Genomic DNA, 23,901 nt, shown 5'->3' with positions numbered 1-23,901 from the left:
GGAGTATTTGATAAGCAGCCTGACATGCACGATGTCACCCAGGCTTAGCAGCTGAGGCATGTGCCTTGTGGACAGACCATCACTTATTGGAGCAGCCACTGGAGGCTTGATAGAACACCTGGGGCATCTTCCGTAGTACTAAACCCCAGCTCCTGCCCAACTGAAACAAACTCTTCATGTCTGTACGTGTGTCTCTGATAAACAAAGTCACAAATGTGTATCTGAAACAGTCAGGCCTTAATTGTTTTGGAGTGGCCGGTTTGAGAAAGCTTATGAGCTTGACTTTGAGAGAGTGCTGAAAAAGATTCAGTTAACGGGTCTCAACTTGAGTATGCAGTAGTGACTAGCATCTCTGAAATATCTTGACCTCTTCGGAAGCTAAAAGCAAAGTCCTGAGGATGATACATTTTGGCTTGAGGAGGAGAAGAATTATTCAGGAGTCTTGGTGTCAGTGGCTGACTGTGAGAGACATCTTGAACTTTGAAAAGGAAAACTGGGCAAAGAAAAAGGGGACCTGATCCTGCAAAATCATTGAGGGTGTGTTTGCCAGAAATCCTGAGGTAACTTGATGGAGGACTAGTGGCTGATTAGTTTCCTTTTTTCTGTCTCTTGCAACCTGTGTTAGGTTAATAGATATAGGGTAAGCTTAGGTTAGAATATCAAGGTTTAGTGTGGTTGTGAAACTTGTTACTTGCAGTTTACAGTTGAAATAGAGGCTCAGATCTGATTTTGGTTTGTTGTGTGCCACAGGTTTCTGAACCTTATCTTCACTTCTGTTGCTGTTGTCTATGGTTGGAACTAAAGCTTACTCCCTGTGTGGTGGAGCCAGAAGAATTAGCATTGCATAATTTTCAAAGTTAAATAAATATTTCTAATTGTTCAAGTGCTTTCTACAGCTTTGAGGAGCCAAGAGTGGTAGCGCACAAGGAAGAAAATACACCCTGTGCTATATTGCATTCCTAGTCCTTTCATGGTACACTCTATAGCATTGAGTTAATAAATAAGAATCTGTTGGAAATTATTTGACATTGGTGGTTGGTTCTTGGGTTTTGAGGGAATTAAGAGGCAATCAGAAATTATATGCCCATTGCATTTCTAAGAGATTAAAACGCTTGACTGATTGATTGAAATTTCAAGTTTTCACACTGTAGCTCTAAACCAAGGTTTAAACCTACTTACCTGGCATTTTAAAATTCATTTATTTATAGAGCAATATGTCAGGTTGCACTTTTCTGTAATCTCTGCCCCCTAAAGTTTTGTTCTGCCTTTGCTTTCTCAACACCCCCGTTCCCACAGTCTATGTATAAAATGTATGATACTGTTCCTGCTCATTTCTTTAAGCAGAATAAATAATTTTCTGCGAACAAAATTAAGACTACTTTTGTTGATTTCACTTCTGCGACTAATTCTTACTTTCTTCCGTTAGTGGATGGTTTAACATGCGTTTCTGGAGCTGGTTGTGTCACAATACTTTGGTGTGTGTTGTTTCATGAAAGATTTAGAGTTGTCTGTGATTTGAGTTCCTGGTGTTCATTATTTTAGATCTTATGCGATCCAGGTGGTCACTAGACTTACATGTCTACTTAAGCTGTTTCTTTTGTAAGTCGTTATTAATTAAAGAGTTTCTGGTGGGATGCTTCATAGTAGTTTACTGGGAGCCATGGAAGAGTCTCGAGTTCTCAGTTGATGTGTAATACAAGTTGTTAATGCTTCTGCTGTTGACTTTAGGTTGTCTCTCCTGGACCACCGGAGGTGTGACAAAAGACATGTCTTTTTAGGAAGTGTTACTTTTCAGATTAAAAGTAAACTCCCTGAGCAGCTGATATCCTGTGACACACTGCAACTATTGTGTGTACAACTGAGTTGTTTTATATTCTATTCCTTCCTCTCTCACTGGCTGTGAAGGAAAGGAGAAGAAAAGCTGTTACCTCCACCATGAAAAAAAGATGAGCTCTAAAGAGTCCTTTTCATGTCAGGCTGTGTATTAACTGGAGTGGCACTTTGCAATACCCTCATCTCAAATTAACTCAGCCATAACTTGGTTACAGAAAAGTGACTAGAAATTTGTACAAGACTGTGCAGATTGTGCCTTACGTTTTTTCACAGGCTGGGTGAATTGCCGCTGTGTCTTATTTAAGGTATTTGATGTCAAGATAGGACATTTAAGGTCATTAAACGTCACTGACATTTAAGGTCAATTTTTCAATTATAAGTAGTGAATTCTGTTATTAAGACAGTACGCTGATTCTATGAATTCTGGCTTTATTAGGATATAAAATAGATGTAAATTCTGTAGTCACGGAAGATACCTGCATCCATGATTTTGCTTTCTTTAGTAGATGAATAACTTTTGCACGTTCTGTGGTAAAACTGAAATGAGTCACCTTTGACACTTAGGGTTGTGAACTGTATTCCTACCTCCCCCTTCATTAAGGTTAGCTTTCCCATAATCTTTATAAAAATGCTTACACTGATGGTCTTTTCTGAGAAATGGACGTTAGTTTATTTGCGATTTCGTTGTCTAAGATCCATCATTTTAAGTAACTACATCAAGATGTCACTAAACTAGATACTGTTGGTCATGATGGATAGCAAACCCATGATACCAGTATTTCCAGTCTACAGAATTAACCACTGTGGAGACCTGCTCAATTACAGGTCTTATGATTTGCTGTACGTAAATACAAAAGAGATATATAACATTTTTTTCCAATTTCAGCCCCTCCTAATATGCTCTTACTGCTTGGGGTCCAGCCTGTTCTAGTCTTGAGATGTCCTAGCCACCAAGAAACCTTGCTGAAACATGGAGTTCACCAAGTTTTGAGAGTGGGGGTGGGACAGGTAAGTGGTGTTTCTTACTTTATATGACGCTCTTTTGCAATTTAAAAAATACATACTAATGTTCACACTGGAGGCCACCAGTTCTTTCCCTTTGTATTATTAACTAGTTCTTAAAAAACAAAAACTTGCAAAACTGCGCCATAGAGTGAGCAAACACTGTTTCCTTCCTTTCTCTCCCCCCTTTCTCATTGGCGTGTTCTTTTTGCCAGCAAGATCCTGCGGTGTTTTTATCTTGCAGAACGCAGAATATCGTTAGGATTACTTTAAAGTATGTGCATTTAGACTTCAGAGTCTTTTGTTTTCAGGAAAGTGGCGAGTGGAAGGGGAAAATTGGACGTATGTTGAAATAATGTATGCGTCTAGTAGAGCAGTGATCACATGGTGTTACTGTACTGGTAAAGCAGCTTTTTTAAATACCGAAATCATATTACTGACAGTGCCTATCTCCCTTTTCAATAACTAAAAAATTGTAGGCATTTAGGAACATTTGTGTATTTTACTGGATTTATATGTAACTACAGGCGCTTTAATTTTGAAAGTGGTTTTACAGATAGTTGTTCTTAACAGAACCCCGTGGATGTAAATGTAATTATCTGTAGTTGTTCTAGAGGAAGAATTGTGTCAGTGCATGTTGATAGTTTTGCCCAGATGTATTAGAATTGGAATGTCTCCTGCCAGTCTGCTGTTTTGGAGTAGTTGGCTCAGGAAAAAACTCTGGAGATTTATTTTCAGCAGAATTTACTTTGCAATAAAGTATAAAAGGATGACACTTTATGGGGAAAATGACTTCGTGAAGGAAGTTTGCAAGTGGTGGATGCTAACAGTTTCTGAGATTAACTTCTTCATTGTAGAAAATTATTTTCAATGTACGGAAACTCCAAATGTGATTAGGTGGATCCCGCTGCTGTTTCTGCATGTTGTCTCAAGTGGAAATAGCTTATTGATAGTGAAATGAAGGCATGCGTGGGAAGGCAGGGTGAGCTAAAGGAGATTGAAACATTGTAAGCTATGAAATCTTCTGGGATGATAGCAGGAAGGAATGTATGTTTGAAGCTGTAATTCTCTGTTTGCTGGTAACATTTTATGAAACTTCCACTTTCTGGGCTGCAGTATTATTTCTGCCTGACATGCATATGGAGGTGGAAAATAGAATGGAAGGTATACTCTTTTTTTTTTTTTTTTTTCAACTTAGATGTCATTGAGTTTCTTGAATGTTTTTTTGAGAAGGGATGTTTTTGATCATTCATCTGTAATCACGGACATATGAAGTATCTGATAACTGAAAGTTAGTTATATTTAAGAGGCCTGCTTTTGAAGCATGCTTTTTTTAAGTGCCTTTTGGGACGAGAACTGCTTTGAGAATTGAATCGCAAATGTAAATAGTGTCTTTTTTTGTGATCCTACTTTGTCTGTGGGTTTTCTTGTTTTTAAAGTCATAAATAATGAGTCATAAAGTCATAAATAATGAGTCTTTAAAGTCGTAAATAACCCAGTCATAAGTCTGGGTCGTGGCAATCCCAGGCACAAATACAGACTGGGTGGTGAATGGATCGAGCGCAGCCCTGAGGAGAAGGACTTGGGAGTACTGGTGGACGAGAAGCTCAATATGAGCCGGCAATGTGCTCTTGCGGCGCAGAAGGCCAGCCGCATCCTGGGCTGCATCAAGAGGAGCGTGGCCAGTAGGTCGAGAGAGGTGATTCTTCCCCTCTACTCTGCCCTCGTGAGACCTCACCTGGAGTACTGCGTCCAGTTCTGGAGCCCCCAACATAAGAAGGACATGGACAAGTTGGAGAAGGTCCAGAGGAGGGCCACGAAGATGATAAGAGGGCTGGAGCACCTTTCCTCTGAGGACAGGCTGAAAGAGTTGGGGCTGTTCAGCCTGGAGAAGAGGAGGCTCCGGGGTGACCTTATAGCGGTCTTCCAGTACCTCAAGGGGGCCTACAAGAAAGATGGGGAGAGGCTGTTCAGGAGGGCCTGTTGTGAGAGGACAAGGGGTAATGGTTTTAAAATAGAGGGAGGTAGATTCAGATTGGATATTAGGAAAAAATTTTTTACCATGAGAGTTGTAGAACACTGGAACAGGTTGCCCAGAGAGGTGGTGGATGCTCCATCCCTGGAGACGTTCAAGGCCAGGTTGGACGAGGCCCTGAGTAACCTGATCTAGTTGGAGATATCCCTGTTCCTTGCAGGGGGGTTGGACTAGATGACCTTTGAAGGTCCCTTCCAGCCCTAACCATTCTATGATTCTATGATTCTATGAAATGATTGAGTGAGCAGATGGCCTGGTGTAATTTTGTCTTCAAGAACTTTGAAAGGTATTAAATCCCAGGAGCATGTACTTAGTTCTTGCAAAAGCATAAATGAGTATACTTAGTGTTTGGTAAATTCGTAAGTTAAGTATTGCATGTTTAATAATTTCTGTGCATGGGGAAAATAGCTAGATTCTACAATTACCCCATAAGCTATTGTTTGCAGCTTTGTTTTCTTGGAAACCTTCGCAGCTTCTAAGATGCATCCAAATGGGGTTTGATACTTGTCTGCATGAAGAGGCCAGATACTGCAAAGAATTATGCATTTCTGCTGTGTTTGCTTCACAGACATATTTGGGGGAATTTTTGCAAGTTGGAAAAAAAATGGAAAACATTTAAGCTCATGTAATTCTAGCATTTGATGTTGGTGCTTTGACTTCTAAAGTGTGTAAACTCTGCTCTCAGACTGTGCATTTCCATAGATCTCACAGTGTTGGTGAGGAATGTATCTTTAGATATGCTGCTCTTCTCAGCAATTTTACAGCTAGAGAGAGAATCTTGTATTTAGAATCTTCATTGCAATCACAGTTTTTTTGCAAATGTGAGAAGGTTGGTGTTTTCCCATCAATAACAACCCATCTATCTTTCTTTAAGCATCTGGGACGAGATAACGCCCAAATGCATTTCAGGGCTAAGACTGTGAAGTTAGTAGGTTGTTTTTATTTTCTTGGAATAACTACCGTTTATTGCATATTACCCATGTAAGGCTGGGATGTTTTAAATCACTCAGATCCATCACAATTCATCTGATTTTAAATAGATCACAGTTGCTCTGAAGCCTAGAGATTTCAAATAATCCTATTAATTTAAAAATACCATGTATTTAATGGAGTTGGGGAGAGGAGATGGTGTGGGAAATGCTTCGATACTGTATTTGATACAGAATTGTAAAATACTGTATTGTAGTATGTATGTGGAAGGTTGAAAAATGGTTACATACTGAACTTCTGAAACATTAAATGTCAGCATTTGAAGTCTTCGTTGCTTCCCAATGTTAGGAAGTGCCCTCTACAAGTCCCAGATGTTTGCAAGCCCAGTAACAGGGTGAGTGTGTTGGCCTCCGCTGCCAATGACCACAACTTGAAGTGGGCAGGGATGTGGCAGGATCTGGTCAGAGAACTGAGCTGGGGTCCTGCCTGCGCCTTCCTGCCCATCGAGGCCCTGCCTGCTGTGCTCTGCCATGTAGGGCTGGAGGTGCAGCTTCCCCGGCCACCTCTGTCCCTGGGGTTCTGCAGTGGGTCGCAGATGAGACCCAGGTATCACCAGCAGTGCACGGTCTTCTCTTCTTCCACATTTTGACTTAAGAAAAATAATTTGATATTTTAGGTAGTATTGTGTACCTTCCTTTATGCAGAAGCACACTAACCAGGGCTCTGATGTATTTAAATGCTGAAATTTCCATTATTTTTTCCCAATGATCATTCTGAGATCTTTTTGTAGTATTGATTTGCGCTTACTGTCAGGTGTTATGAAGGAAGTGAAAAGTTCGTTTCATGGTGAGAATGGAAATAGGGGTTACCAGTTGGGGAAAAGTATGCATCTTCTCAATAGTTTTGGTAGATGAGCTTAGTTTTACATCTTGATCAAAATAGCAAAAAGACAAATGAAAGCAAACTACTTAGCCTGTTCTTCAATGCACTGCTAATCGTGGAGAATAACTTGCATGTTCTTCAGAAGAACTGTTCTTTATGTTTTTTTGTTTTGTGTTGTTTTTCTTATTACAGTAAACAAGCATGTCAGTATCTCTACTGTGAGTTAGTTATGTTACCTGTAATGTCTGACGAGTTAAATACTAGAACAGAAAACTTAGCAAGCCATATAACAGCTGGATAGCAGGCAGTCAAATATCCTTGTATTCTTTAATCACATCTTAAGTTACGTTTCTTGAAATTAAAGACTTTAATAGTTGTTTTGAACATTGACTGTTAAATCTGAAAGTCAAACTTTAAATTTCCCATGCTTGATCCTCCAGAGTGAATCTTGATAAACTTAAAATAAGGCCTCTGCTCTCTTTTTGTTTTGATTTTGAAGCAGTCACAGAAATAGCACCTGAAATTGTGTCCAGAAATCATTCTTTTTCGTTGTCACTAGGCTGTTGGGTCAGGTTAGAAGCACAGCACAGCATCAAACAAGAGGAAACACGTGACCTATCTTAAATACAGGGTTTACCTTATAGCGTGGTGAAGTGCCTTGTAGGGTAGTAGCTCATGCCAGCCTATCTTGGGTTTATCATGAGCAGTGCCATGAAGAGATCCTGGCCTGGGTTGTGACAGTGTCATGGCTGCTTTAGCATGCTGGGCTGTCAGAACTGAGGTATGTGTTTTCTCAGCAAGGCTGCAAGGTGAGCCTGGATGAGGTACCTAGATAATTTGCAAAATAAGAAAGTTTACATGAATGTGTCTTAAGTCCTTTAATGGTTCTGCTTTACGCTGTGTAAGCACAAGCAAGGCAACTTCGGTTTCTAGCACTGTGGTTTTGGAATGGAGGGATATTGCACGTGGTGTTACTGACTTCCCAAGAAATGACACTGGCAACTTTTTGAAAAAATCTATTTGTACTGTATTTTTCGAGCAAGTGCTGTCTTATTGCTGTATAGTATTGGAGAAACAATGGGCGAAGGTTTATTTCTGTTCAAATAATCTTCTAGTTTTTAGGACTGTAAAGGTTATGGGAAGCTAAGTATTGCTGCTTCTTTAAGTCTAAATGCATGTTTGTCATGTCTTGGTTGCTGTTTGTAGTTTTGCTAAGGTACAGCAGCATGAAAAATAACGGAGTGGTTTTTGATTGCTGCCAGCCAGAATGCCCAATAGATGCTGTACATAATAGGAACACTTATTTTGATTTGTTTTCTAGAATTCACCCTTTTCACAACATTGCGGGGAAAGAATCTCACCTCATTCCTGCTGTTAGGCAGCTCTCCCTTCGTCATGTCCTTGCTTTAGTTCTGCTGCAAAGATCTCATAACGTTCCAAAGATATGTGTGTGTACAGAGCTGAGTTGGAAGATCATGTTTATCAAAATATGTAAACAATTGAAGCAAGGGTGTTGTCACATGCCTGTCTCCCTAAATCACAATATAAGGAGGAAGGAAGTTAGAGAAGAAATCATAGGCAAAATGATAAGAATGGCAGTAGAAAATAGAAAAAGGACAGCAAAAAGGCAATACAAGATATATCGTAACTGAGAGTGAAGTGCTGCAGAGTGGGATGGTGTTGAACATGGTAAAAGCTCAAAAACAAGATTGGTATTAATTGGTTTGAAAATTGAATTAGAAAGTTGATGCTGCTGTGATTTAACTACGGTACACAAGCATATGTTTTCTTAATTGCAGGAGGCATGGTTTAGAAGAACTTTTTTATACTTGGATGCCTTTTGATATTGTCAAATAAACAAATGGTATTGTTTTGCCATTGTAGGAAGATGAAAAATTTCTGACAGACTTGTTTGCACAACTAACAGATGAAGCCACAGATGAGGAGAAAAGACAGGAATTGGTAAGAAATCTGTAAAATATACATGAAAGGGACAGTTACTAAAAAGAGATATGTGCCTTTTTTTTTTTTTTAATTGCTAACTAGTATATTATTCCTGTTTTTCAGGTAAATTTTTTGAAAGAGTTTTGTGCATTCTCTCAAACACTGCAACCTCAAAACAGAGATGCATTTTTCAAAACCTTGTCAAATATGGGCATACTGCCAGCACTAGAAGTCATATTGGTAAGTCAGTTCAATTTTATTTGTGATAACAGTTTTGTTTATCTCCAGAGAGACTTTTTAAAAAAAGTAAGTATGCCAGACTTCAGTCACATGGTTTTCTGAAGCGTTTCCTTCATTTGTCTTGTCTTAGCTTGAGACTCAGAACATGTAAAATATTTTTGTAAAACTATAAAGGCAGTTACAACATGACATTGGTAAGTGCCCTGCATTCTTATGTTTTTATTATTCACTTTCCTGTCTTTACATGCTTCTTGGTGCACAGTTAAGTAAGGAAATAGGGAAATAGACCAAAGGGCAGGGAAACAATAAAATTCATTCTGCCCAACAGTTGTCAAATGTACAAAGAAGAAGTTACAGGCAATTCAGTTTTAGAATACAGTTTTATTAATAGTTATGTATGACTTGTAAGTAGGAATTAAAAGCTATATGTTTGCTGTTTTTCATTCCATTTAAACCTTTTCTTTTAAGGAAACAAATTATTTTTGTTTCACTTTTCCAGGGTATGGATGATGCACAAGTACGAAGTGCGGCCACTGATATATTCTCATATTTGGTTGAATACAACCCATCCATGGTACGAGAGTTTGTTATGCAGGAGGCGCAGCAGAATGATGATGTAAGTAGAGGGTCCCCAGAAATGTGTGTATTGTTTTTTGAAATTGCTGTTTTATATTTACAATTCTATTAATGACAAGAGCTTCTGAAGAAGTATGGAATATAGTCCAGATGGTTACGGGCTGCTGAAGTACCATGTTTTTAAAAGTTCTCTTAGGTGACATGAGGGTTTACTTGTTTACATGTTCTGATTCTGTTGTGTGTGAAGTAAAACAAGTTACCATACACCACTGTTTGGTTAACATCAGCTGTTACACAAGCAAAACTTGGTTTTGAAAGATGGCCTCCTTAAAATGCGAAATACAAATTTCAGTCTTGATCCTAGCATGTACGTGTGTTTTTAATTTACTTGTAAGAAACCTGTTTCGGTTTACTGTGACACGCGTTGAAAGTGGAATTACAGTCCTAAGTGTTTACGAACACTTTTTGACGAAGGTTGTTTGCGTTCTCAGAGATCCTCTGTAGCTGATTAATACAAACTGCTAGCACGCAACTAGTAGTAAGAAAGGTATTTCAAAGCGGTATTCAGTGGAGAAAAAACATCGTGCTGCCTTTTCCATAGAGGAGACAGTTAATGTTTTTTCCTGTATCTTCTAAACCGTGTCAGAGAACAGGAAGCTGCTGGTGCTGCTACTTCTGTACTGGAAGAAAGGGGTGGTGGTTCCAGCCACTTGCATCGGATGACTGTCGTCTTTTATAGGAGGGACAGTGGTCACTGAGCAAATTTAGTGTAGGGATTTGTAAATGTAAATATTATTTTGTACTTTTATGTGTTATTCTTGTTTTCTGCAAAAACATATTGGGTTTATTTCTAGGTGAAAATAATCTTATCAAGTTCAATAGCATTATAAAATCTACTGATGTGTCTTTGTGGAAATAAAACTCTTAGTATGTATTCTAAAGGGGAATACAAATTAAAACATCTGTACTCTGAAAACGCTTCCAGAAATCAGTTGAACTTTTTAGTCTGAACTGAAATGCCAGAAGATAAATTCTAAATTAGGTTGTTAACCTTTGAACCATTTTTAGTTGCTTTGAAAGAGTCTTCTTCACTGCTTGCCTTCTTACTGTTGAACCACTGACAAGAATGTGTCACTGGCATGTAAAGTTAATTTGTTTCTGTTAAGTTTGGGGTTTTTTGTTTGGTAGCTGTTTACATTTTGCAAAATTTTGATAGAACACTATTTTTAATCCGACAGTAACCCTTTTAGAAGATAATTTCAGATTTGGGGCAAGGGAGTAGCATTAGAATTGATTTTTGCTTTTTTTTTTCCTCCCGTCAGGATATATTGCTCATTAACCTTATTATAGAACACATGATTTGTGACACAGATCCAGAACTTGGAGGGGCAGTGCTACTTATGGGTTTGCTTCGTACTTTAGTTGATCCAGAAAATATGCTTGCCACTGCCAATGTAAGTAAAATACTTCCAAATGAAATTACATTTGTTTTTTTAGAATATTTGGTAATATGTGTTACATATATAATTTTTTTCCCCTCCATTCTTTAGAAAACAGAAAAGACAGAGTTCTTGGGTTTCTTCTACAAGCATTGTATGCATGTTCTGACAGCCCCTTTATTGGCCAATACTACAGAGGACAAACCTAGCAAAGGTAATGCCACTCTGGATTTTGGGCACATCAAGGCTGTTGAATGTCAATGTTTAAAATAGAATAACTGCCAAAAGACATTTTCTATCTTAAAAGGGAATCTGAAACTATGATACATAGTTAAAAGTAAAATGTTGATTCGTGATTTAGTCATTTGAATAATTTGTAAGTATAAAATTCAACAGAGACCTGATCCAATAAGAGAACAGCGTTTGCTGCAGATTTTGCTTCAGCAAAAATTAAAATATTTGTGTAATTTTTAGTAAGTCATGGGACTGCTCAGTGACATAGACTTGTAAATATCGTAAATGTGTTTTAAGGTCAGGGATTACTAGAGTATTGGTTCTGCAACAGACTTAAGAAAGCAGAGATCAGTGATGAAGTAGCTGTTCTTGCTGGCTACTAGCAACAGTGCTGTTTGTTTATTAATAGAATAATGCATCCAAAATGGATGTAAAAGTAGGTAAGTAAATAATACACAAATGTTCTGTAGACTTTTTAATTTATTGCATAGATTTCTAAGGGATTAGCTAAATTAATCTGTTTTATCTCAGCTGACTTCCAGATAGATTGGAAGTGAGATTTTTACTATTTAAAATACTTGTGTTCTTTAATGCTCAGCAATCTAGCAATATTTAAAAAGCAGTACCTTTTATAAAAAGATTAAGTCTAAAGTGTATTCAATTTATTATTTGTCTACTTAAAAGCAAGATTTGACTTATGTTTTGTATACGCTGATATGATTATATCCTAGAAGTATTTAAAAGAGATTTGAGATATTTCTTGCATAGTACTTTTGTTAAAAGCCGTGATAGATCACGTTTTTGGTGCAGACTTAGTCAAAGCACTGCATGTAGGGCAATACTTTGATGTAGGCGTGCAGACACCATCATGAGATCGGGTTAAATAAGCCTGACCGCTTGTGTTAGTGTTGAGTTCTGTGTTCTCTGAACCTTCAAACACTGATTTAAGACAGACAAAATGTAATTGTTTCTATAGTTTAAGAGGATTTCCTGCCATGTGTGTATAAATAGAAAATACTTAGTCCATAACAAGCTTGTTCAATACCTAAAGCTAAAGACTAAACATACCCTTCAGCATGTTCCCTAAACTATCTGTGGGAATATACAAGAACTTGGAAAAGGTTACCAGACTGCAGTTGGATATTTGAAGTTAGCTTCTGAAGGCAATATCCTAGATACGTTTAATTATTTTGTTGGGTCTTTTTATTGCAGATGATTTTCAGACAGCCCAGCTCTTGGCATTAATACTGGAATTGCTAACTTTCTGTGTAGAACATCACACTTACCACATAAAGAACTACATCATTAACAAAGATATCCTGCGAAGGGTACTTGTTCTCATGGCCTCAAAGCACGCGTTCTTGGCATTGTGTAAGTCTGAAAGCTAAAGAATAAACCAGTGTTTTGCGAATGTGAAGTGTTATTTATCTGCGTTCTGCTGGAAGAAAACTGTTCACAGATGATGACAATTTGTGACCGAATACAGAAATTCTACTATTAACTGTGTTTCTCATACCAATTTGTAGATACGTCAGTGAGTATGAGTAAATAATTTTGCATTTATAGATGTCTTTTTTTCAAAAACGCAGAAGGATTTTTTTAAATCTTGATCTAGAGGTGAATTGAAAAGATGATATCTCAATATGGAATATCCTAAGAAAGCCATTGTAAGTTTTGATATTTTTTGAGTAGAAATTATCAGAGATATTTAATTAGAGATATGATTATCTGACTGCATTAAACACACAGAAGCTCAGTGTGCTGCTCTTCAAACTCTGGTAGTTTCTTGACGATGCTCAGCACAGTAATAGCAAAGCATTGTGACTTAATTCTGAAGGCAAGTAAGAGATTTTTTTTTTTTTTCCATGATTCTGTTGTGCATATAGAGTAAAAGCCCAAAGTTGACTGAGCAGTACTGTACAATAAGTAGTACCTTTTAAATTTGTAATGGAATCACCTGAGTTTGGTTTTAGAACCCTTGAATAATTTGTTTTCATGGACCCATAGTTGCTAACCAAAATGTGCTGCTTTACAGCAAGATGACACTCTCCTTCCTGGTTGTGCATGGACAGTCACATACTTGCATACGCTTTGGAGTTTCAGAAAGAGCTTTAAACTGGGTGCAAATTAAGTCTTTGCTTTACTATGTGTGTGATGAAAATGGCATTTACCAATTTTAAAACGAGATGCTTTGCATCCTAATCAAATAGGACTTAATTAAATGTAATCAAACTTGCATTTTAATAATAGTAATGATAAGCAAATTTCCCAGTTCTTCTACTGAGAAAATCTTTTACCTTTATCATAAGTAATTTAAAAAATTGAAAATACACCTTTATGTTAGTAGTAATATAGTTGAACAGTAGCATATTATTTTTTCAGCGCATAGAGGTGGTTTCACTTGTACAATTATGATGGAGGCTTTCTTTATGATAAAATAGATAAGTAGTCTTCAGCAGTACAGTCAAAACTGTTGAGAAGCAGAGAATAGCTGAAAATATTACCTGGTTCTCATAATGTAATGTTGTATAAGAACTGAGGTTGCAAATTCCTCTAACTAATGCTGAGTAATTTCTGGATTTTTTTTTTTTAATTTTAAATTTAAAAATTTAAAAATTCTTTTGACAACACTTCTGTTTCAGGTGCCCTCCGTTTCAAGAGGAAGATAATTGGACTAAAGGATGAATTCTACAACCGTTACATAATGAAAAGTTTTTTGTTTGAACCTGTGGTCAAAGCATTTCTAAATAATGGTTCCCGTTATAATCTGATGAACTCTGCCATCATAGAGATGTTTGAATTTATCAGAGTGGTGAGTGCTGTTATATGCTGAAGATAATTACTGTGTTGTTTAATCTTGTAGCTTAAGATGACTTTTCTTTTTGCTTGTGCGCTAAATTGTGCTATCATAATGAGACCATATGATATTGTATTTAAATGAACTTTCTTTTATATCACTGTTACATATTTGTACCTGTTAGTTCTTATGTTCAAATAGTACTGTGACTTGAAAATTAAATAAACTCAATAGTGTGCTCACAGTACACAGATCTGCAAAGGCAGCACTAATCAAGTTTCATCATGCAGATTGGATGGGCCTGTTATGACAGGAATGTAATTTGAAACTACTGCTACAAAAACATCAAATTTAGCTGTGCTCTGTAATGTCAGTTCAACAGAGTGTGGAAACATACAGAAGAGATTCCAGTCTTAACTTTGATTATATTAATGGGGAGCTACAAAGTTCCTTCCATGAGGAGTCTCTTAAAATATTCATGCCAGTTTGGCACTGTTTTCTCACTGTTGTTTGCATCCAGATTCTGACAGGAAGCTGTAAATGTGGTAAGCAGGGCCAAGCTAGGGTGCAGAGTAAGTGGGTGAGGAAGGAAGGAAGGAGGCTTTGTCGCCTCTCAGTCTTTTGTGCTGATGACCTCTGTTGTCTTTGAGTTGAGACTCAAGGTAATTCAAGACTGAGATGACCTGATAATCGTAGAATCATCACTGATTTAAGAATGGTTTTGAAGCTATGAAAAAAGTTAATCTATATAGGTAGCCCTGACTTCAGTGCTGGGGTCTTTCAGTACTCCGTGAGATTGGGTGCTGATTCTACAGTTCATGCTATGGAGAAATCAATCATCTTGTAATTTCTTATCCTCCTTTTTGCATAGATACCCAGGTTCCATTTCAAGAATACTTCTTGATATCTGTCAATAATTTTTGTCATTTTTTTTCATCCAAGTTTGTTTTTAAAGAGAGAAAATTTAAAAAAAAGTGTGCTTTTGTTGTTACTGATGTATTACAAGTCATAAGAGATGACCTTTGAGCATGTAACCAAAAAGGAAGATAATCAGTGTGTTAAGATTTACGTTGCTTTGCTTGTCCTTAGTAGGTGGTAATTGAGGTGTTGATTCTGTAATGTATTCCAGGGACTGTGCACTGCTAAGAAAGCCAAACAATGCACAGAAGCAATTTTCCTGCTGCAGTATGCAGACCTGTGGTAGTCTCAGCTGTCTAGAGTGGCTTTGGGCAGCCACAACTGAAGTAGCAGAACAGTTGGGAGGCTTTTGTAAAGGACCTTGACCAGCACTGTGTGGCCACAAAGGAAAAACCCGACGGTAGTTTCTGATGCAAAATATCTTCCTTGTTCTCATCCTAAACAAGTGCATTGAGTAATTATTTTTACATAAATAATTTATTTGCAGCGAGGAAAGAAACAATACAAATTCCAAGTCTGTATCTTGTAAACATATTTTTCAGTTGACTGATGATAACAGATATCAGTTCATCTATCAGTATGAAAATATTTATAAGTTGCAGTGGGAAAGACCTTTTAGAATTAGTTTTGGTACCAGGGGTTTAGGTACTACTTGAGTTTTGAAGGAGATATTGCTAGAAAATTGCTGCTATTACGCCTGTTTTGCTAATCAAATATTTGAAGCTCTAGTTTTTTACGTACACTTGTATGTATAATTCTAATTTTTGCATAAGATAAATAATATGATGCTTCCTATGCAATGTTTAAAAATAATCTCTCAGTTACTTTTTTAGATTATATTTAATGAATTCATTTGAATGAAAATAAGCCACTTTACGTTTGTTCATTCCTGTAGGAAGATATAAAATCATTAACGGCTCATGTAATTGAAAATTACTGGAAGGCACTGGAAGATGTAGATTATGTGCAGACATTCAAAGGACTGAAACTGCGATTTGAGCAACAAAGGGAAAGACAAGATAATCCAAAACTTGACAGGTGAAATGCACTAAATGCTCCTTATTACTATATTAGTGCTTTAATTCTGTTTTGGGAATATTGGTGGGTTGTTCTGTGATAGTGGGAGATGTAAATAATTTAGACTACTGCTTGTATTGTTGAATTTACTTGATTAAAAGTGTAATTTCCAGATGCGTTGCTTCAAACTCTTGATCAGCTTTCAGCTAACATGAGTTGCTGGACCCCAGTAACAATGCTACATTGTCATAGCCTAAACTTATGTACACTGTTGTAATGAAGCTGGAAGTCTATCAAGTACCTGAAGCTCACTTGCTTAAATAACAGAGTCCCACTGTTTGATTTGATAGATTGTTCAGCTGTGAATTATCATTCTGTGGATTTTTCCTTCAAAAATTCACGTCATATTTCCTTTTATTTTAGTTAGTTTTGAGAATATATATTTAGATAAGGTCTACCAAAATGACTGACAAATAAAACATACGAAGAAATTTTCAAGAGGATACTTTTTCACTCTACCAAAATGACTGACAAATAAAACATACGAAGAAATTTTCAAGAGGATACTTTTTCACTGTTAGATTTGCTGATGGAGTAAAAACCAATGTGATGTAACACTTGAATCACTCTATTTGCCAGAGCAAAAGTTCCTTCCTTAGTACATAGTTACTGAAGGTTAAAAGATTAGGGTGTATAAAACCAGGAAGTTTAGGGCTTTACTCCAGTTATTTTTGGCAAGTGATACTACTTTTATGTTTATTTTCATTAAAACAAAATGGACTGCTTGTGTGAATAGGTGAGTTACTCTTTAGAATTGTTATCAAGACCTCTTCTTGTTCTGTTGTCTTGGATTAGTTTGAAAACATTAAAAAAATTTATCCTGATTAGTAAGACTAGGACATCTTGAAATTTCAGACTTTTAAGTTATTTTATTTCCTGCCACAAAATTTCTTAACCAATATTTAAATTTGAGACTTGAACAACTAAAATGAGAGTATAATCCTAGATTCATATTAAAATATTCAAGCATTTTCAAGAGTATGTGTGAGATATGCAGTTTTGAGTACTAATGTTTTACAGGTGGGATGTTGTTATTTGGCTCGTATCAGCTAAGCTTATCACTTAAACAGTGGTGAAATTCAAACCTACGATTCTTACGTTAACGCATGTGTTGGAAAGAACACCCAGCCACTTCCTTCAGTAATTTCTATCCAGTATAGGAAGTAAAACATTAGTCTTTTCTTGGCTTAAGTTGAGCTCAGTGATTTTGTATAGTTGTACCACATGAGTTTATCCAACAGAAAACTATAGCTTCCAGAGGTTTGCAGCTCAGCCAGCTCAGTTTTTACCTTCTTCGTACATCTTACATAGTGGCTGCTCAAGCCTTGTCACAGTCCATGCAATTTCTTAAGTGAAAACCCAGAAATAATAAAACGCAAAAATAACAAGAATCTGTTTACGCATTTTAGCAAAGAACAGTGCAGTAAGGAAGGAGGCCAAAAATGTTGTTGACATGGGCCACAAAAGTACACAGAAGGGTGCCACTTAAGCAATAGTTTTACACTGCTAGCAGAACTTGAATTTGCATGCACTGTAAAATGATGCAGTATGTAGAGATCCAGATGATAGTGTTGGCAAGCAAATTATTCAGAATTAGATTTATTTTTAAAAGTACATTTAGTGTTCTTATTTAATACCTTGTAATTTCCTAATTTTTCCCTTCTAGCTTTTTCCTGAAATCAGTAATGCAAGACCTTTTCTCTAAACAGAATAAGCCTAGGTTGTATTATAAACATTTTAATTCCAGTAACAGAGACTTTCTGAAAAACATTAAATTTCAGACTTACGTTGTGGCCAGTAAACTGTGAAGAACCGCTACAGAAAATTTGTCAAGAGTTTCACACTTTCGGTAGAAACTGACTGTTAGAATCAACATCTAGCAATGAACAGAGTGTTTTCAGCTTCTCTTCCACTTCTCCCCATTCCTCAAAGCACACATCACTCTCTCTCTTCTCCAAGGCCATAATACTGCTTCTGTGAGAAAACAGAAAACGAAGGTGGAGCTGAGATAGACCAACACTAATAATAGATCAAGTGGAGAGGGAGAAGTAGCACTTGTATCCAAGGCTCTGAAGAACGAAAAGTACTGATAGTGACCAAAAATTGTAACAAATGGATGTTGCAGAAAGATAGCTGTGTAACTAATATATCTGTTTTAAACTGGAGTCATCTTTAAATTAGATTTTGAGTGTTGTGGGTTTTTTTTAACACATTGGACCCCAAATACTGACAAGTTATGAAGTATTTTCAGGAAAGAAGTCTGTAGTTTCCAAACTCTTTGTTTATAACTTTTTATTTACCAGTGCAAACTGTTAAACCAAGCCCGAATGCAACCCTTCAGTGATATTTATTAAAATTACTTTTAGTAGTAATTAATTAGTAATTAGTAATTAGTAAGCTACAGGATTTTGAACAGAGAGTAGTCCGCATGTGCTATTAGCAGAGTTGTACTTCATTTGATTCTTTATAAAGAAAAGCTTTTGATGATATTTGCGTTGAAAATACAAAGATTCACGTTACAGAACGATTTGTTGGTATTTTTATTGATCTACAATATTTGTATCAGTAAGCTGTCACTGTAAATGTCGTGTAGAAGTTTTATTATTAATATGAATTGGTTTTTGAATCAAAAGTTTTAAAACTTACTGTTCTGCAGCATGCGCTCCATTTTGAGAAACCATAGATACAGAAGGGATGCAAGAACTCTGGAGGATGAGGAGGAAATGTGGTTCAATACTGATGAAGACGATATGGAAGATGGAGAGGCAGTGGTGCCCCCTTCTGACAAAACTAAAAATGATGAAGATATTATGGACCCTATCAGTAAATTCATGGAAAGGAAAAAATGTAAGTGATGAGAAGAGTGCTATGTGGCTTATGCAGAAGCTATAACTTGCATTAAAGTCTTTAGTCCTACTGCAGTGAAGGATTTGCATGTATTTGTTCTGAAGTTCTTAGATTTTGAGATTGTGACACCAAGTTGGTGGACCACCCTTTCAAAAGAAGTTTTGTTTTCTTTAAAAGCAGAGTGATACAAAATAGCGTTGATTTCTTAAAGCATTTGATTTATAATCTTGGTAGTTTACCAAACTTGAGAGTCAAGTTTTCTTGTGTTTTATTAGGGTTTATAATTGAAAATTTTTGATGTAAATGTTCAGGTGATATCATTGGTAGAAAAAAAGTGTTCATTCCTGGCCAATGACAAGAGCTGGTAGGTGGTATAATAATACGAAGAAAAAAAAGTCCATGATAACTCACTTTACCAAGTTGTACATAAAGCATTAAGCCTTTTCCCACACAGTAAAGTGATTTGTGAGTAAATGTTTTGCTCAATAATATTGCTTTACTTTTGCTTTTTTTTGGTGTTTATTTTTTTCTCTCCAGTAAAAGAGAGTGAAGAAAAAGAAGTTCTTCTGAAAACTAACCTTTCAGGTCGTCAGAGCCCAAGTTTCAAGCTTTCCTTTTCCAGTGGTACAAAATCTAACCTTACCAGCCAGTCATCTGCAAGTAATCTGCCTGGATCCCCAGGGTCTCCTGGATCCCCAGGGTCCCCTGGGTCTCCAGGATCAGTTTCTAAAAGCACATCTCAGATGGCAGCTATTACAACTAAGGTAATTTTGGATGGACATAGGTTGACTTCTTTGTTATGGGCTAGGAATTTGCTTTAGCATCTCTGAAGTTTGTGTGAATTATGTTAAGCAGTAATGGACTGTCTGGTTTGCATGTACTTCTTGTCTGGCCTTCAGCATTTTTAAGATCTGACATGTATATAAAAAGAAGAAATAAAAGCTCTTTTACTGCCCAAACTCTTAAAATATGAAGCATACAGCTAGCTACTGTTTGCAGTGATCTTTACTGTGAAATGCAGACCACACTTCACTTTTGTTAAATTGCACAGGGATATTTGGCAGGTAGAAATACAGAAATACTCTGGAAATGTTGCCAAATTTTGCTAGACTCCATGATGTCCCACCACCCCCATTGAGACTTTCTACTGTTACCATTTTTAACATTGTTCAGAATGATATCTGGCGCATATGAAAGAAATAAATTGTATTATGGAGGGGTGATTGCTTTAAGCCAAAACGTAAGCAATTTTTAATATCCTAGCCTGACTTTTTTACCTTTTGAAATAACATATAGTTTTGGGTTGGAACATACTGAAGTAGAAGAAGAAAGCCCATCTAAATGAGTCAGTATTAATTTGCAGTGAATATCCAATACCTGCATTTTAAAATACATTTTAGGACGCTATTGGATTTTATCAGCTTTTTGGCTAAAGCTCTACTTCCCTGACTTGGTTTAAATAGAGTGACGTGTTTTCTCAGCACTAGGGGTCAGATAAGGTGGTGTTGGTACAACATAGTTCGGATAATGAGACTTTACTTTCCTACCAAAGGAAAGGTCAGGTATGTATCTCAGTTTTCAGGTAGCCTTGGAATAACTCTGATTCATCCTTACTTTTTAGTGCCACCATACTACTTGTTCACCTAACTTCAAGTAAAGGCAAATGGGATTTTAGTTTATTTCTTGTAGTTTGTGTTTGGATTACCTTCTGTTGAAAACACCTGAACTAGAAGAGTTTGGCCCATGGAAGAACTAAGTGACGCTTCCTCTAAATCCTTTTGTGGAGGAAAGTGAGGCAGGTTTATTTCATTTATGAAAAAAAAAAAATACAGTAGTTAGTCAAGCGCTGCTTTTAAAAGGGATAGAACTGGCTTGGAATTTAGTTCAGTCTATTCTGAATTTCTGCTGGAGGCTTGTTCTCTCCCAGACAGTATAATTCCTTTAATCTGAAATGGAGTCTTTACGTATGGAGTATATCGCATACAGTATTTGCTCCAAAATTTCAAGTTGTGGTGGCAAAAGAGCAATGCTCACGTTATACTGGGTATGCAGTGCACTGAAAAAACATTCATGGATTCGGGCATAAGCTACCCTCTTTCGCTAAAATGCACACTGTTTGCCAATGTGCCACAGTCACAAACTAGAAACAGTGTTGAAATTGGGTTTTTCATTAATTATCTGATCTGTTGTTTTAGGTGTAGTGTACTCAGTGTTACGTTGTCTGTGACTGTATAGAATGGGTGTAATTATTGAGTTGTATTTTGGTATGTATTTCAGTTGGCTGAAATTTTCTGATTTTGATGCCTATCATTAGGCACCTGAATAAGTAATGTGATCTTTGAGTAAAGTACCAGTAAGTGCCATTGTAGTCAAATGATGGTTAAGCTTCAGAAATTGCAACGTGCTGTAGTTAGAGGAAGTTTTAGAAGTTCATGCTGCTTCTTCATGGGTCCAGAGCTGTCTATCTTAAAATTTGTGGTTATTTGCAATACAAGAGAGTTTTTAATATTACTAGATAGGCTTTCATTTTCAGTCGCCAAGTCGTTTAAATTTTGTAACCTGTACACCTCATTCAGTTATATTACATGAAAAAATCTTTTGCGAAGACAGTGTTCTGAAAGTATTGTAATTCAAATTGAAAGATATTCTGTATTTGTTTCTGAAGTGCTTCCAGATTGCTCGTTGCTGCAGTCAGCTATGCTCAGTAAAAAAAAAAAAAAAGTACATCTTTACAGATAGAGCTGGAGTGACACTTAGCAAAACTAAGTAGATTTTTGGATTTTCTTGAATTTCAACTGGAAATATTTCTATCCAGTTGGATAGGTAAAACCCAATTTTGGATTTATTCATTTAAACATTTTTCAGACAATGTCATTTTCATTCATTTTGAAGGATTTATTTTTGTTCTGCTTCATTTTGTTCAAAGCTTCATGAATCAGTATGCTTATGGCAATATTGTGTGCAAGCATCGTTTTCTAATACAAATGTGAAGTATCAATGTGCAAACGTTTTCTTAATTATAGTAATTGCGTCTGTCTTTGTAGGGAGGCCTCGTTGGGCTTGTAGATTATCCTGATGATGATGAAGAGGATGATGAAGATGAAGATAAAGAGGAAACTTTACCTTTGTCAAAGAAAGCAAAGCTTGAGTCATCATAATGGCAACTGCTGAAGAACATTACGAGTTGGGGGAAGGATATTTTTTCCAAAAACAAAACAAACCCACAGCAAGCAGCAATCTTTTGTGAATTACTGTGTGTGACACAGACCAACCTATACAAACGGATTTCTGCCAATCAAGTGCCAATTCAAAGGAGCAAAAGGAGAGGAAATACTTTGTTTAGCGGGAAGACTTACGCCTTTGAGCTCTCCAGCTTGGACCACATGTTGCCCTTTTCTCAGGGAAGGAAAAATGGAAAACAAACAAACAAACAAAAGCCAACAGGGCAGGAGTTTTGTTAGTGGAACTCTGGATTGGCTGGTCAGTTGCTGCAATCAGAGTATGCTTTCTTGGACCAGGTGTGAGACTTCTGAAGAAAAGGTGGTTTTTGCCATAATTCTTCACTAGTTGAGAATGCCAGCAGTTTCTTTGTATAAAAGAGACCTGCCTTTGAAATCGTACATTCTGAACATTTTAGTCAAGCTACAACAGGTTTTAAAAACCTCTATGGGGGAGGGCCGAATATAAAGTTTCCTCTTTTTTTTTTTTAATCTGTTCCCTTTGCCCTTTAAACTGCAGAATTTTTTTTGGAGGTGGGGGATTTGTTTGTCCCTTCTTGATTAAAGATTGAGTGGAATTCTAGATGTGGTCACTTTTGTGTCATAATTTTTTTTTTTGCCCCCCTGAGTGTATGCTTAGTTGTTGAGTATATATTTGGGACCATTAAAATTTTTTGATGTAATATAATCTCAACTGTTGTGCTGGTACCTGTTTCACCCTGTGTAATTTTGTTCTGCATCACAGTTCTTAATATGTTTAGGATTTTATGGAAGATGGTATAGTTTTTATTGGAAAAAAAAATAATTACCACAATGTGCATAAAAGCAATACTATTTTGTGACTAAATATTTTATATTAAATTTTACATCAGCAACTGTCGAGAACAAATTCAGGTAAATAGGATGGAATAAAAAAAAATAAACCTATAAATATGAAATTAGTATTCCAAAGAGACTTTGAAATTTCATAACTCAGAACAATGATGATGGACTAACTCATCAAAATGCAAGATGGACAATTTAGGAATACCAATATATCGACTCATTTGACTTACAAAAATAAAAAAGAAAGAATTAAAGCTAAAGGAAGATGGCATTAGTGGTATTTTTTTTTTTTGAAACCTCTGATTCCCTTTGGAATACCACTTTTAGTGAATCAAAGATGGTTATAAAATAAACTCTTTACAAGGATACCATCTTTTGAAATTTATTCTAATACTCAATTGAAAAACAGCAATTAAACTTTGGGTCTAATTCAGTGACTACATTCTTTCCCCTTTTTCCAAAAATCTAAATAGTATTAGTTATTAATTTGATACTAAATGTTATGTCCTGCTTCCTTACTGCATTTACAGAAGATGGCTTTGATTGCACCACAGTGCTTCCTGTGAAGGGGAGTTTATTCAGTTCCTTTGCAAACAAGAGACCCTTTCTGCAATAGTTGATTTCCTTTTGGACATTCAGAGCACCAATGTTGCAACGACCGTGATGTTGTAGGTTAATGTATCACATACGAATGGAAATGAGAGATGGAAGTCTGAGGCTGGATCATACGTGATCACACCCAAGTGTAGATTAGCACTTTGTTTCTGAAAATTGTGCATTGCGTGGCAGATTGTTAACTACGAAAGCTGAAGCTTTTGTGCTCGGACTTTATGAATACATATCAGTAACTTCAGATTTAAGTAAGAGTGTGCATTAGGGAAAAATAATTTGCCATCTTTTCTTCAAAAGGTTCATATGAAATCACTTTCCAAGGTTGAGTTTTTGCAATGTGTTTGAAATGTCCATGACAGGGCAGTTCTCAGCAATAAATTTTACAGAGGGCAAGAGTTGAGCACTTGGTCACTACAAGATTAGATAGTCTTCTACTGCAGTATGAGAGTCCCCACACTGTGTCAGTGACCTGTCTGAAACCTGATTTTTGCA

The 23,901-nt window shown here is 36.6% G+C and overlaps 1 protein-coding gene across 3 annotated transcripts in view; it reads left to right on the top strand.

The window, feature by feature from the left end:
• The window catches only part of PPP4R3A (protein phosphatase 4 regulatory subunit 3A), a 45,271-nt gene extending 22,219 nt beyond the window's left edge, over window positions 1-23,052 (top strand). For all 3 annotated transcript variants that reach the window (XM_086614100.1, XM_086614102.1, XM_086614101.1), the window contains 11 exons: window positions 8,567-8,644; window positions 8,750-8,866; window positions 9,366-9,482; window positions 10,765-10,896; window positions 10,993-11,095; window positions 12,328-12,486; window positions 13,758-13,927; window positions 15,726-15,868; window positions 18,564-18,754; window positions 19,292-19,518; window positions 21,799-23,052. In XM_086614100.1, coding sequence (XP_086470226.1) covers window positions 8,567-8,644; window positions 8,750-8,866; window positions 9,366-9,482; window positions 10,765-10,896; window positions 10,993-11,095; window positions 12,328-12,486; window positions 13,758-13,927; window positions 15,726-15,868; window positions 18,564-18,754; window positions 19,292-19,518; window positions 21,799-21,912 — 1,551 coding nt within the window. In that variant the 3' untranslated portion in view covers window positions 21,913-23,052. The remainder of the gene's footprint in view (window positions 1-8,566; window positions 8,645-8,749; window positions 8,867-9,365; window positions 9,483-10,764; window positions 10,897-10,992; window positions 11,096-12,327; window positions 12,487-13,757; window positions 13,928-15,725; window positions 15,869-18,563; window positions 18,755-19,291; window positions 19,519-21,798) is intronic.
• Window positions 23,053-23,901: the final 849 nt, after the last annotated feature.

Source organism: Tauraco erythrolophus, chromosome 6 (assembly GCF_009769465.1).
Source record: "Tauraco erythrolophus isolate bTauEry1 chromosome 6, bTauEry1.pri, whole genome shotgun sequence".
Taxonomy (NCBI): domain Eukaryota; kingdom Metazoa; phylum Chordata; class Aves; order Musophagiformes; family Musophagidae; genus Tauraco; species Tauraco erythrolophus.
The sequence above is the reverse complement of the archived record's forward strand: the minus strand, read 5'-3'. Positions and strand labels throughout refer to the sequence as shown.